The sequence below is a fragment of the Gymnogyps californianus genome, chromosome 1, assembly GCF_018139145.2.
Source record: "Gymnogyps californianus isolate 813 chromosome 1, ASM1813914v2, whole genome shotgun sequence".
Lineage (NCBI taxonomy): Eukaryota > Metazoa > Chordata > Aves > Accipitriformes > Cathartidae > Gymnogyps > Gymnogyps californianus.
The window spans coordinates 773960-788574 of NC_059471.1; the positions used below are offsets into that span (position 1 = coordinate 773960).

Below are 14615 nucleotides of genomic sequence, written 5' to 3' on the forward strand. Positions count from 1 at the left end.
GGGCGGGGCCGGGCCGGGCGGCCCCGCCCCGCGCAGGCGCAGTGCCCAATAAAGCCGCTGTTTCCGTACGGCCTCGGCGTTCCGGGGGAGGGGAGTGGGCGGGGCGGCGGGCGGGGCGCCGCGGCGCCTGCGCAGTGCGCGCGGGGCCTGCGCGGCGGCGGCGGCGGCGTTTCCTGCCGGGGGATGTCGGGGCCGGGCGGCCCGGGCCCCGGCGGGGGGAAGCTGGACATCAACCGCGCCGGCGTGGCCGAGCTCGAGGGCGCGCTCAGCGGCATCGGCCGCCGCCGCGCCCGCGGCATCGTGCGGAAGAGAGAGGTGCGGGCGGGGCGGCCCGGCGCTGCGGGCGGGCGGGGGCGGCGGGGCCCGCGGGGCGCGTCGCCCGGTGGTCTGCGGGGAGCTGTCGCGGGGGAGGCTGTGCGGGGCGGGGGGGGGGGGGGGGGGGGGGGGGGGGGGGGCGCGGGGCGCAGCGGGGAAGCGGAGCCGGGCAGGAGGTGCCGGCGCCGGGCGGAGCCGCCCTGCCCGAGGCCGGGCTGGACTGCGCGGCCCGGCCCTGGGGCAACCGGCCGCCTCCGCTGACCTGCCGTCCCCGGGAGCCCCGGGGCGGGGTCGGGGCGGGTGGCAGCTGCGCGAACGCGGGAGAGCAGCGCTGGTTTTCCTCGGTTTCCGCGGCCGTACCCGGGCCTTGCCGCCGTCCCCCAGGACGCAGGGCTGGCTGCCTCTGGGCGCAGCGTCTGGGGCCGGCGGGGGCCTTGCTCGGGCTGCCGCTGGGAAGGGGGCTGAGGGAGCCCTTTGTTCACACGCCATGTAAAGAGCTGCTGGTGTCGAGGTCCGCGGGCTGTCACGGAGCGAGGGCAGTTGCCTCCCTGGCACGGGTGCCTCCCGGCGCAGGCTGGGTCAACGTTCTCCTTGGGGAGAGCTCTTCCCTTCTGCAGGCAGACCAGCCCAGTTCTGCAGTTTCCTTGTTTCTGGGATTTGGGGCAGAGCCTCAGGGGCTGGTGGCAGATGACGTTGCATGCTAAGAGCAGAAAAGGACGCGTTCCTGGGTGGAACAGGCAGGAGCAGGAAGGGGTAGAAGCTCGTCTGGTGTGGTCACGATGGGCTGGAAATGCTGCCGCTCCTCCTTGATTGACTGTTTAGCTCTATCATTTGGAAATGACAGAGTAGGGGAACAGCTTGTGTGTCGTAGTCACTCACGGGATGACTGAGCTACCAGTGTGACACAGCCATGAAAAAGGTAAGTGTGATCTTAGGCTGTATCTGCCGTGGCGCTTTTAGCAGAAACAGAAAGATCAACGCCACCTTTTTACCATTAATGCCGCGAAGAACTGGCGAGATCACAGCTGGAATACAGCATCCGTGTTGAAGCAGGCTGAGGAGCGAGGCAGGAGAAATCGGGGAAAGGGGAGGCTGGCTTGACAAGGCAAGACTAGAACAGCTTGACTTTTTTTGGCCTGGAAAGGAGGAGGCTGAGAGGGGCAGGGTCACCAGCTATAAATACAGTAGGAATGTAAACACCGTGGAGGCGGAAGAGCAGGAGCCATTTAAACAAAAGGACTGCTGGTATGAGAACAGGTGAGGATGGATTTACAGAAATAGGGTTTATCACTAGAGCTGTGCTTTTGGGTAAAACTGTTTATTGGGGAGAAGCGCCAGAAGTGCCTCAAAATGATGCATGACCGATTTGAAAGGATGATCAGAACCTTGCCTTGGCCCTGATGTCTGTGTTAGCTGGAAACGGTGGATGCTTTCCACCCTGGGATCCTGCCCCCCTGGTAACAGCCAGACCGTCCCTGTTGGGTTTAGGCCCTTCAGGCTTGTGGCAGAAGCTGCTTGGAGTCGGTGCGGGCTGTGGGTACGATCAGTGGTAATGCGTGGTTCTGAGTGCAGAGCTGGGCAGTACTTGACCTGGTGTTTTGCAGGATGGTGGGTGCCTTGCCGACACACACACGTGTGTGTGACTGCGTGTGCCTGGCAGGAGGCAGGGTCTGTTTCCATTCCCTGGAGCTGCAGGCAAGGGAGATTGACTGTGTGGGCCAGGGACTGCTACCAGTCTTGGTACTGGTCAGCTGGAAGGCACAATTCCCTTTTCTGAGCTTTTAGCCTCTGCTTTTGGGCCGCTACTCCCCTTGTTAGTAGCAGCTCTGGTGCTGTTGCCTGTTCCTTGCAGGCATTGCAGTTGTCGCTCAGGGCAGGGAAAATTTGTGGAAACGGGAGGGATTACATGGGAACGGCTGTTTTGGGCAGAAGGCATCCCTTACCTTGGATGGGAGCAGTAGTGAGGACTTGCAGTACAAAGGTATTGCCCTGCTGTGGCACCCTGACCCTCTCTCCCCTGAAGGCCTAAAGGGAGCTGGTGGTTGTAAGTGAGATGAAGCTGGTAGGTCTGGACCAGCCAGGAAAGAGAGCCTGTCTGGGGAGGGTGTGAGTAAGCTTGGTCCTGCTTTGGGGCTGGTCCTTGGGTTTCTCAGCTCCATATCAAATCTTACTTCTCTCCTCACAGGAACTGAAGGGCTTCAACTCACTCGATGATCTTCTCCATGTCAAAGGCATCACCACCCGCATCTTGGAGCTGAACAGTCAGCGGATGACTTGCAGGAGGAGGCCAAGCAGTGAGGAAGCTGCGAGGGTGAGCCCTGGTCTGCAGGGGGACAGTAAAGCTCCTGTGCCTCAGGTAGGAAAAGAAAGGTAGGGTTCCCCTTCCTACCTGGTATGGAGGTGATCCTCCCTCCTGCAGTGCAGGAATTAGGGAGGGGGATCTCGCGCTGGGAGAGGTGGTAGCTGGTAGAGGGACAGAGGAGGTTTATGGGGGAGGAGACACATCTACTCTGGGCACTGGAACAGGGAGGCCCAAGGAATGCGGCACCTTTTCAAACAGCCAAGCAGTCTGTCCGCAATCTCCCTGTAAGGTGGCAGCTTGCTTTGGGGAGCATCCTGACGGGGAGGCTGAGATACGCCGGGCCCAGCTGACTTTGTGGTGTCCTGCCGGAGGCTGCAGTGGCCCCTGAGCACAGAGCCTTGCTGGGAGCTGCTCTGGCCGCTGTGGTGCGTCTGCCCCAGCGTCTCTGACAGAAACAATGCTCTGACCCCAGAGGACACTTGTGGCTTCCTGCTGCCTCCCCTGCCCCAGAGCAGCTAGCCATCCGTAGGTCTCCTGCAGACACTTGTTAAGTTCCACTAATTGTTCATTGCTGGAGGCCAGAACTGGGTGTGGAGAGAGATTCTTCCCCTGGACCGACGGCCGAGGAGGCCAGAGTCCGTGTCTCTTGCCAAGCTCTCTGCCCTGTCGTCCGCCTGGTCTGTGCAGAGCGGCGGCCCGCGCGCTGCCTGCTTGGGCCAGCATACGCCCAGCTCGGCTCTGGGGACTTCTTCAGCAGCGCATCTTCCTGCGGTGCCATCTGCGGGGCTGAGGAAACTCACTCGCCTAAGAGCAGCTCTGCCCTGCCAAGCTCTCAAGCGTGCTGTGCGGGCAGGGGAGGATGGTTTTGGAAGGTGCTTTACTGCCTGGGAGATGTTGGCGACTGTTCTGCCCCCGTACTGCCCCAGGAGCATCGTCCTGCTTTGATAACAAAACCCTGTCCGGGGTTTGTTACTGACCAAGACCTAGATGTGACCCACAATTCTAGACGCCAGAGGAAGTGTTTGAGAAACCTGTGTTCAGTGCTCCCTCCTGAAAAGGTGCGTCCAGATGGGCTCTTGTGTCATGCCTTTTCATCTGGCTGCTGCCCCTCTGCCCGAGAGTCCGGCCCTGTTCCAAGCCCACCTGCCAAACAGGGTCCAGTCTAACTGGGTGGTGTGAAGAGATGACCCAGTCTGCCTCTGATCTGGGGAATCTGTCCAGGGCTAGGCAGTTAACCACATGTGCACTGAGGTCTAATTTCTAAATGTAAATAAACCCAGCCCTAACTGCAATAAACGTTGCAATGCTTGGTAGGAGCCCTGTAAAGCAGCTGGATTTTTCCTTCCCCAGGTGTATTTTTGTGTTGTGACCAAATCACTTCTCCATTTTTTTTCTTCTCTTACAAAGTACTTTCTCCAGACTTTGAATCATTTGGGGAAGGAGACTGAGCAATATCTTTACGTTTTAAGCATTCTGTTTAAAAATGTGGATTGGGTATTGCAGGACTCAAGTGTAGTCCTGCATAGGGGGTAGTACTGCTTTCCTGCTTGCACTTCTTCCCTGTTCAGATTTTTGAGCCTGAAGCTTGTGCTGAGTGTGACCAGTCAATAACCTTTTCAGTTATTGCTTTACAGGATGCGCAGTCCCTAGTGCCTAGCTGGCACTGCTCTCCCTGTCTTTAGATGGAGAACATTGCCTCTGGGTGTATTGAAATGCATTTAACTTGGGTGAGCCCAGCCTACCAAGCGATGCAGATCACGCTGTGTGACTGTCCTGTCCTTGCTGCCTACCCAAGCGTCAGTCTTAAAATGTAATCAGAAAAGATTTTATCTACTTCCATATTATGAATAAAACAAATATTGACTGCTGTGGTTTTCCACACACACACCCCCTTATGGGCCTGCACTAGGCCCGTCAGCAGAAAATCTGCAGTTTCCCATTAACAGCTACTTTTTGAGATCTGTTCACTGGCTCTTTCTTGATCTAAGCCATCTCATCCAACAACCCTTTAGAGGGTGTGGCGTGCCAGTGTTTTCATCAGAAGCCTTGTGCCCTGGTCAAACGCTTAGAAGCGTATGAGTACGTCTCATCGATGTGATTTACGTAATTGCTTTTTTAACCAAATGTAACACTTAAAGGAATAAACTCAATTTTATTTGAAAAGAGCTATTTTCATTAAGTCTCATCAGCTGGTACAAAGCATGTCGCTGTCATTTATCTTTTACTCTTTGAATCCTGTACCGGCCTCTCTATTGCGAGATGTCAGGCTATGTAAAGACTCATTTTTCTCCTGCCTTCCTCAGTTTTGGCACAACTTTCACACTCTCCTGGTCTCTGCAGTTTCTCCTGTATTCCAAGATCTACCAAAAATAATTGCTGTGGGCCAGTGATCTCCAGTACTACTCTCTAGGACCCTTAGGTGGAAATTATCTTGGGCTGCTGATTGAGGTGTTTTATTGGTGTATTGGAAAACAGTTCCTCATTCCCATGTGATACAGGGGCGTTGTTCTGCTTCCTCCAAGTAATTACTGAACGCTTCTGCTTTTTGCCTTTTTTTTTTTTTTTTTGTGGTGTCATTCACAGTGCTGCTTTCTTTGGGGAGGAAGGGTGCAGGTGGCATTAGATGGGCACACACTACTCACGACCTCTCGAGTAATCGTTGCTCCTGGTCAGATTGGCTGGAGGGCGAAGGGGCCTCCGCACCGTGCTGAAGGCTGAAACGCAGCATGTGCCTCCTTTCTGAGGCTGGGGTCCTGCCTGGGCATGCCAGCTCACGCGTGCAGCAGCTCTGCTCCCTGCTTTGACAAACGAAGGGCAGAGGGCCGTTCCCAGCTGCAGGCAGGGAGGTGGCTCGCTGTGCAGAGGTGGAGCTGGTGCTGCAAAGTTTGGTATTGTTCAGCACCACTGATGCTCCTGCAGTGTTTGTGTTTTCTGCTCAGTCGCAGAGTTGCCGGCTGCCACGTAATTTGGTCGCGTTGCAGCTGTGCTTCCCTGTGGGGCTGGGAGGTGACCTGTCTCAGATCGTGCTTGGCTGTAGCTCCCCCGTGACCCCAGAGAGCACCTTAGCTCAGTAGTCTGCTCCCCTCTTCCCATCTTTGGCTCTGCTTAGCTCATCACCCCCTGTTTCATACTGCAGAGGGAAGCCCATGTATTCCTTGGGCTGTTGCTCTGACTGGCAGCCCTCTCGGCTCCCCAGCATGTCTCCCAGCCTGGGCCTCAGGGCACCCTGAGAGCTGGAGTGTGGAGCTGCAGCAGACAGACCTGACCCTGCCTCTCCCTGTATTGCAGGTGGTGGCTCAGGAGGAGGATGCCTCGGGCCCCTGGGAGCCGGAGCGCTCTGGAAAAGGGAGTCCAGGGTCAGGACCAGAGGGTGATGGCTCCAGTGGGCAAGGGGCGCAGGAGCCAGTCAGCTCCACAGTCTGCGGGGAGCAGCAGGAGGAGGAGGAGGAGGAGGAAGAGGAAGAGGGGAGCTGCTACAGCGAGGAAGGGGAGGATGGCAGCAACATCTACTTCTATTACACCATTGGAGAGCGCTGGATAGACTACCTGCAGCGGACAGAGGATGGTGGCCTCCTCCGTCACGTGCGGCCCAAGGTAACCTGGCTGGGAGCGCAGCCCCAGGCAAGGGCTTTACCCCAAAGAGCGGGGCTGCCCATGTGGTTGGTGGCTCCCCAGCAGGAGCTGATGCTGGCACGTTGCCTGTGGTCCCGTTCCGGTAGCTGGTGGCCTCAGAGCCTACAGGCACCCACTGCTTGCCATGGCGGTGGTGCCAGAGTGGGCCACGGGCTGCCATAGCACTTCAAGCTCCTGCTGCGTGGGGTGTGTATCTGGCTGTCACTGCTGCTGCAGACCCCCAGGACACGCTGGGGTGCTGCAGGCCAGCCAGGGAGCTTGGGGCTGTCAGCTGGGTGCTGGCGGGGCTGGGAGCTCCGCAGTGCACATCGCGCTTGGAAGTCGTCAGCGGCCTGCCTGGCTGTTAGGGCTGGGGGAAGGAGGCACTGTCCCAGTCTGTCTGAGTGCTGCTGGCAGTCCCCAGCCGTGCCGATCCCCAGTGGAGCCACCCTCTCCACCGCTCCGCGCTGGGGTCCCTGCGTCGCAGTGCAGAGCCTGAATTGGGGCAGCAGAAGTCTGCTGGGGGGGTTAGGCAGAGGCCTCAGGGAGGTTTCTGTGGGGTGTGGGCATTGTGGTGAGAAGCCCTGGCCAGCCCTGAGCGCAGGGCTGCAGCTGGTGCCTGGGTCAGTTGCTGGAGGGAAAGAGCCCCCAGCTTCCTACCTGAGTTGGGGGAGCCCCATGCTCACCTCCTGGTGGCTGCCAGCACTGTCTGGTAGCCACCCTGCTCTCCCCACGTTTCCTGTTAACCCTGCGCCTCTTGTACGGAGCTAGAAGGATGTAAATTCCCTTTGATGCAACCACATCAGGGTACAGTCTGCCACACATCCCAGCACAGCTCTCCCTGTAGCTGTCAAGTGTAGCGGGGTATGCTTGGCAGCTTTGGCGCCCGGCTGTAGGGCTGGTTTGCCAGGAGGCTTCAGCATGCCAAGTGTCCTGCTCACGCTGCAGGTCTGCCTGCTCCGTGTTGAACTGTGCCTAGAGGAGGGCCAAGCAGATGTACCAATAGGTTTTCTCAGCCACTGTTTTTGTCCCTGCGCAGCTGTTTTGCTGACTTTTCCCCATCAGGTCTGATGGTCCCCTTGGAAGGACCAAGTTCCATTTCTCCCCCAGAAGTTAACTCTTCTGCCAGCTCTAGAGCTCAGGTGGCCTTCAGCTTCCCTCTGCAGGTCCCCAACGTGAGCGTGGGCTCGGAAGATGTGCTAGGCTGGGTCTCCTACTCTGCCACTTTAGGCAGAAAATCAGTGACCCAGAATGTGCGCGGAGGGCTCTGCTCCAGCCTGCTTTAACTTGCCTTCTCCTTGCAGATGAAGCGGAAGTCGGAGAACGGCCTGGATGGCAGGGCCCTTTCCCCCGGTAAAAAGCTGTGCAAGGGCTCTGAGTACAGCAGGTAAGATGAGTGCTCTGCATGCTGAGCAATGAGTTGACCTGGAGGGTGGGAAGATCTCCTTCTACCAGTCCCATCCCTCAGTCGTCTAGGTGTCCTGCTGAGGTTGTGGAGTCTCCATCCCTGGAGAGACACAAAAGCCATCGGGGTGGTCCTGCTTGAGCAGGGGGTTGGACCAGACGACCTCCGGAGGTGCCTCCAGCCTCAACCAGTCTGTGGTTCTGCCATTCTGTAGAGCAGGCTGGGCTAAGGGGACTGCACGTGTAGCTGTGGTCCCAGTGGAAGTGACGGGGAAGGGGGTTGGGTTGGCGGGAGGCTCATAGCTGGTGGTTTATGGGGACCTGTGTTCTGAGAACTGTTTGCACAGCGTGGCCCAGAGCAGCACTGGCATGTCTCACCTTTGCTTTGGTCTCTCCCTGGCTGTGGTCCAGGACACTGGGTCCCTGCATGCCCAGTCCCACCACCACCTTTGGGGACCTGCGCAACGCCAAAGCAGGCCAGGCACGGCGCCGCCGCATCCCCTCGGTTGCCCCTCCTCCCGAGCTGCAGGACTGGCTCCGCACCTTCCAGGTAGGCCCGGGAGCCTTGCCGAAGGGCTCACCTCGGAGGGCACCAAGAAGCTTTGGGTTTGACGGGCAGGCAGGAGGGGAGCCAAGCCCTAGGGAGTCTGTCTGCGTGAAACCCACCACAGGCAGGGATTTGGGTCCCACGGTGGATTTTTAGTGAGTTTTTGCCTTGGGCAAAGGAGCACAGAAGTGGTGTTAGCCCCCCTCTTGCTCCCCTTCGTCCTGGAGTGGTGTTGCTTTGTCCGCCATCGCACAACACCTGTGCTCCATCTTATGTGACTCATGGAGCTCCCAGCCCTATCTCTGTGGCTCCTCTCTATCTTGGGATCTAGGTAGCAAAGCCCTGGCCTGCTCCAGAGGCCCGGCTAGCCTGTCTTGCCCATGCTGGCTGGGGTCTCTGCTAGGGTTGGGGTCGGGGCATAGGCACTGCACAGAGCCACAGGGGAGCCTGTGAGGGCCTGCCATGTGTGCAGGCATCGTGACTGATGTCCCTCTCCTCAGCGGTGGAGTGGCCCAGAGAAGCTGCTTGCTCTGGATGAGCTCATTGATCGCTGCGAGCCCTCCCAAATCAAGTACATGATGCAGGTCATTGAACCCCAGTTCCAGAGAGACTTCATTTCCCTGCTGCCCAAGGAGGTGAGTTGAGGCAAGGGACAGGCTGGCCCTGGTGCTGTGCACCAGTTACCAGCCATGGGAGCCCACTGTGCCCTTGTGACTCGGCTTCCACTCCTGCAGCTGGCACTCTATGTCCTCTCATTCCTGGAGCCTCGGGACCTGCTCCGTGCTGCCCAGACCTGTCGCTACTGGAGGGTCTTGGCTGAAGATAACCTGCTTTGGAGAGAGAAATGCCGCGAAGAAGGTAAAGACCCCTCCTCCATATGGCATGTGGCATGTTGTGGCTGGGGTCTGCAGCAGGGTAGCCCACAGCTCCCACAGATGTGCATCACTAGCTCCCCAGGAGGGTGAGGGCATGGACCACTTGTGTACTATGAGGCATCCCGCTGTGTTTTCCTCCTGCAGGCATTGAGGAGCCCTTGAACCTGCGGAAGCGGCGCCTGCTGAGCCCTGGATTCATGTACAGCCCCTGGAAATTTGCCTTCATGCGGCAGCACAAAATCGACATGAATTGGCGCAGCGGGGAGCTTAAAGCCCCCAAGGTGGGTGTTTTCAGGAGTCCTTGCTGAGAACCAGACTCCAGAGCTTTGACGTGTAGGAAGCTGGTACAGGAAGGAAGTAGCAGAGAAGTATCCATGACCAATAGGATGAGAACAACACTAAGAATTTTAGAAGTGCCTTGGGAAAAGAGTCACAAGTCTGGCCTGTCTTCAGGAGGCACAGGCCAGAGGCATTCACCTGGAAACATTTGAATTTAAAGGTCCTTGAAGCTGTACGTCCTGCCAGCTTCCTGCAACTCCTGTCCCTGCCTGCAGAGAGCAGATCCACAGCACAGCTTGCTTGGAGCTTTCCCGTGTGCTCCGGCTGGCAGCACAGCTGATCTCGGGGATTGCCACAGTGGGTGGCACAGGGCTGCAGTTCCTCCGTACCACAGAGGCTTTAACCGCTTGGCTTGCTTGATTGCAGCGCACGTTCCGCATTCATGGATAACCTGTGCGATAGTGTCCGTGGTCAGGTGCAGCCCTCGATCAGCAGTGTCCAGAGCCAGCTGGATGGCTTTCACCTCTGCAAACTGGCTCGATTCTTTCTGGGGTGCCATGTTAGTTTCAGCATCCCAAGGATGCGTGGAGCCTCTGGGCCAGTCACAACGGGGTGTTTTTGCCACTCATTCCCAGTTAGGCTCACTTCAGCCTCCAATACAGTTAGCTGTTGGGATCCCCCTGTCACCCCAGCAATACAAATGGGTTCTACCCCTTTATGTGCTGCTATCTCCTTTTCAGTTGGAGTATAGCGAGCCTCGAATCCTTGACATCCCCGACTCCAAAACCCTAGGGGTCGGCCTCGGGTCTCCCCGGGTGCTCTCTGTTCTGCCAGCAGAAAAAGGGTCACCCTGGACCCCAGAGAAGGGGGGTTCCATCCCTTCACCCCTTCTCGGAGCACCTGTGGCAGGGCTGGAGCCAACCTTGGCATCCAGGGAGTGGTACAGCCCTTCTGGGGCTCAGCCAAGCCTTGTCCCTGGTACAAGGTTCCAGAACACTCGGGTGTTCTCTCCCTGCCAAGGTCCCTGTCTGCCCCTCATCCCTGTCCAGGAGGCAGGGAGGGCTGAGCCCCAGCCACCCCTTCCCTCAGTCTCTCAGGTCACAGTCTCAGTCCTGCTGCTCTCCGCCTCCGGAGACTTTTTCCAGGCCCCCGGTGTTCCCAGCCCCTTCTCCAAGCCCCTGCCTCGGTGGTACCCGAGGCGAGCAGCAGTGCTCTGCACGGTGCCGTCACTGCCGGGGCTGCACCCCCCAGCAGCAAACTGGCACCAGGCGGCTCTTTCCTGAGACCCCCGACAGCCCGGTCCCTGCGCCCCCCGTGAGCAGAGCTCTCCAGGGTGCTGCCCGCAGGGACGTCCGCCCTGTACATTCCCCTGGCTGAGGAGAAGTTTAATATGTTTCCTGCAAAGGGCAGCTCTGGGCTTGTTTTCACACCGAGCTGCTGCTTGCCCTCATGCTCCCCCTCCCCGTGGCTTGGCCAGGTCTGCCTGATGTGCCTCCTCATTCCCTGGGATCCTGCCTCACCTGCCTGATCTCTGTCCGCCTGCAGATGTTGCTCGGTCATTGCCCACCTTTGCTGCCCTCTTCGCACATCACCGTGTTGGGGAGGTGGCAGCTGGTGCACAGCTGTTTGTGCGCTGCCTGCCTTCCACCATGTGGAAAACGGAGCTGGTGGTCCTAATGTGCTCTGGCTGATGGCCACCAGTTTTTGATCTAGGACAGAACAACAGTTCTGAGCTCAATAGCTTGTGCGGCTTTAATAGCCACAAGGGCCCATCCATGTTTTGGAGTCCCCAGGTAGCCCACTGTCCCCCAGCAGCAGCCACCAAATGCCCCCCTGGCTCCTGCTGTAGCTGCTGCCCCGCAGAGAAGCAGCAGGGAGGTGGCAGGCATTACAGGGACTCATCGGTTCTTTCTCCCCTCAGCACTTAGTGCTTCCCCTCCATTCTCAAGGCTGCTTTTGAGGCCCGAGGTTCCGCAGGCTCCGGGGCTCTGACCCGCCCTCATCTCCCTCCTTACTCGTGTTGTTCTCCATGCAGGTGCTGAAGGGACACGATGACCATGTCATTACCTGCCTGCAGTTCTGTGGCAACCGGATAGTCAGTGGCTCAGATGACAACACGCTCAAAGTGTGGTCAGCTGTCACTGGGGAGGTGAGCTATTGTCTGTAGTCACCTCGTAGGGCTGCTCCGCTGGCATGCTCAGAGTCATGCTGATCCTCTGCATTGCTGCAGGAATGGGTGGAGGTGTGAGAGGCATAGTGGCCTTTTAGGTGGGTTTATCTTGTCTCTGGCAAAGTGTAGCTGGGGAGAGCTGGAGAGATGGATCCTGTGGCTGTAGGAGCAGTGGGAAGAGCAGTCTTAAGCTACAAGTCTGTTGGTGCAGTAACAAATGAGCAAGAGTTGGCCACGTGTTTTCACTGGCAGTCAGCAAGTGTGGACTACCCTCCTAGAGATCCAGGAAGGGCAAGAAACTCGACTGGGTTTAGAATAGCAAGTGATCATTATCACAGAGAGGACTCTGTGGTGGGGGCCTGAGTCTGTCTGCAGGGAGGTGGATTGCTGACTGAAGAGCCTTACTGATCCCGTGCCCAGAGGAAGTCCTACGCTTTGCTTTTCCCTTTTGCCGTGTTGTTCGGCCTTTCCCAAACCAGTGTCTCACATCTTGTTCTTTGCAGTGTGTGCAGACACTGGTTGGCCACACAGGGGGTGTGTGGTCTTCCCAGATGAGGGACAGCATTGTCATCAGCGGCTCCACGGACCGGACACTCAAAGTGTGGAATGCAGACACAGGCGAATGCGTGCACACGCTGTATGGACACACGTCCACAGTGCGCTGCATGCACTTGCATGGGAACAGGTATGGGCGTGACGGTATTCGGGGCTTGGTCTGGTCTCTGGAGTGAGGCAGGTGAAGGTGTAGAAGCATTAGGGGCCTGGGCCAGCCTGTGGCGTGGGATATAGGGCAGGTGAAAGTGCAGAGGTGGTCAGGGCTTGGGCTGATCTATAGCTGAAATATGCTGTGTGGGAAGAGGTATCCCTGGGGAGGATAAGCTGGGGCTACTCCTCGGGGAAGCTCGTGTGTCCGGGGTTATCTCACTTGGGCGAGGTCCAGAGTCGACACAATCAGGCTCCAAGCGCACCCTTGCCTGCAGGGTTGTGAGTGGCTCACGGGATGCCACTCTGCGCCTCTGGGACATCGAGACTGGGCAATGTCTGCATGTGCTGATGGGGCACGTGGCTGCCGTGCGCTGCGTGCAGTACGACGGGCACAAGGTGGTGAGCGGTGCATATGACTACACAGTGAAAGTGTGGGACCCCGAGAGTGAGAGCTGCACTCACACACTGCAGGGACACACGAACCGCGTCTACTCCTTGCAGGTAATACCCTGGCTCCCCCTTCCCTCTCGCTTATGTGCTGCAGGGACACGAGCGTGCCTGTTCCTGCAAGTAAGAGGCTGTCTCCCCACCCCATGCACGTGCTGCAGGGGCACACAGGCCATGTCTGTTCCCTGCAGGTGAGACACTCTGCCTCTCCACCCTGACCCCCACACACGCATGCACTGTGGGAACACACACACCGTGTCTGTTTCCTGGAGGGAAGACGCTGCCAAACACACGTGCACCCTGATTAGTCAGAGGGTACGTGAGCACATCACTTAATCTGCCATGCCCCAAGTCTCTGACACTAGGCTGCCAAGGACACTCCTCCCCTTTCTGGGCAGGCCATGCTGATCTGTGTCTCTCTGGGCAGTTTGATGGGACACATATCGTGAGTGGCTCTCTGGACACATCGATTCGAGTGTGGGACGTAGAGAGTGGAAACTGCCTACACACCCTCATGGGGCACCAGTCGCTCACGAGCGGCATGGAGTTACGTGACAACATCCTTGTATCTGGCAATGCTGACTCCACAGTCAAGATCTGGGACATCAAGACGGGCCAGTGCCTGCAAACACTGCAGGGTGAGTGCAGGAGGATGGAACATCTCCACTCAGTAGGGGTGTTGGAGAGGGGTCGTGTTGCTCCTAGCTGCCAGTCGTGGCAGGGCAGGGCAGATGTTGCCCAGCAGTGGGTGCTTCGGAAGAGCCTGGGCTTGGAGGTGGAAGCACAGGAGGACTAACAGATACCCTCTGCTTCCAGGGCCCAGCAAGCACCAGAGTGCCGTGACCTGCCTACAGTTCAGCTCCAAATTTGTGGTGACCAGCTCAGATGATGGTACCGTCAAGCTCTGGGACCTCAAGACGGGCGAGTTTGTGCGCAACCTGGTTGCACTGGAGAGTGGGGGCAGTGGGGGTGTCGTGTGGCGCATCCGCGCCTCCAACACCAAGCTCGTGTGTGCGGTGGGCAGCCGCAATGGCACGGAGGAGACCAAGCTGCTGGTGCTGGACTTTGATGTGGACCTGAAATGAACCTGGCCAGTCCAGGCTGGGGTGGAGGATCCCGCGGGCTGGGCGTAGCAGCTGGTCTTGGTGGGGCTGGCCCCGGAGCAGGCGCTAGCCCCCCGCGGGCTGTAAATACTGTTTGCAGCTGTCTGGGCCTTATTTATATATGTGTGAACTCCCTGTGGGGGGCCTGCGCCCGGCTGGGGCACTGTACAGAGGAAGCAGCATGTTTTGTACACACTAATATATCGATTTATTTCTGTACCTGGGGCCTTATTCTCCACCCCTGCTGTTCCCTGAGCCTGCCCTTCCTGGAGCTTGTCTCTTCTGGGGGAGCAGTTGGTGGCTGCAGCCCGTACCGTTTGATGCCAGGCAGAAGTAGGGAGGGTATGGGCTTTCCTTGGAGTCGCTGACCTCGGAGACCAGCTCTCTCTTCCTGCACACGCATGCCCTTGTCTGGTGGAATGCCCTCTGCCTGGAGTCCCATAGTCTGTGGACTCCAGCCTCTTTATTTTGGGCACAGTAGCAGGCTGGCCATGTGCATGAGATACTGAGCACACAGTGCTGAGGAGATCTTGCAGGGCAGTACCACAGGTAGCACAGCCTGATGGCTAGCCAGGCGTGTAGGCTCACGAAGCTGTCCTAGGAAGATGTAGCCCCAATATTGTGCCTGAGAGGGAGCAGTTGCTGTGAGCAGACATTCTTCTGCACTGCTCTGATCCAGCCACAGGGAAGCAGGCAGGGCTGGGCAGAGCGAGAGATGGTGCAGCAGGCAGCAGCTGGCTGGGCAGTACCTGGAAGTGGACTGCAGGGAGATGAGGCAGGGCCTGAGCTCTGCTGCAGCCAGAGGTATGTCTGTGGGGAGCGTAGCACTGTCTGCTGGCCCAGCTCTTGTGACCTG

At 58.2% G+C, this 14615-nt stretch overlaps 1 protein-coding gene across 1 annotated transcript; it reads left to right on the forward strand.

Annotated features, from left to right (window-relative positions):
- The first annotated feature begins 183 nt into the window (after positions 1 to 183).
- LOC127016938 (F-box/WD repeat-containing protein 7-like) lies at positions 184 to 13970 on the forward strand. The gene is made up of 13 exons (XM_050897777.1): positions 184 to 315; positions 2501 to 2671; positions 5906 to 6211; positions 7534 to 7616; positions 8045 to 8183; positions 8681 to 8815; positions 8915 to 9038; positions 9200 to 9336; positions 11370 to 11483; positions 12008 to 12189; positions 12485 to 12710; positions 13084 to 13294; positions 13473 to 13970. The coding sequence occupies exons 1-13, from the start codon at positions 184 to 186 to the stop codon at positions 13739 to 13741; spliced, it is 2229 nt and encodes a 742-aa protein (XP_050753734.1). The 3' UTR covers positions 13742 to 13970.
- Positions 13971 to 14615: the final 645 nt, after the last annotated feature.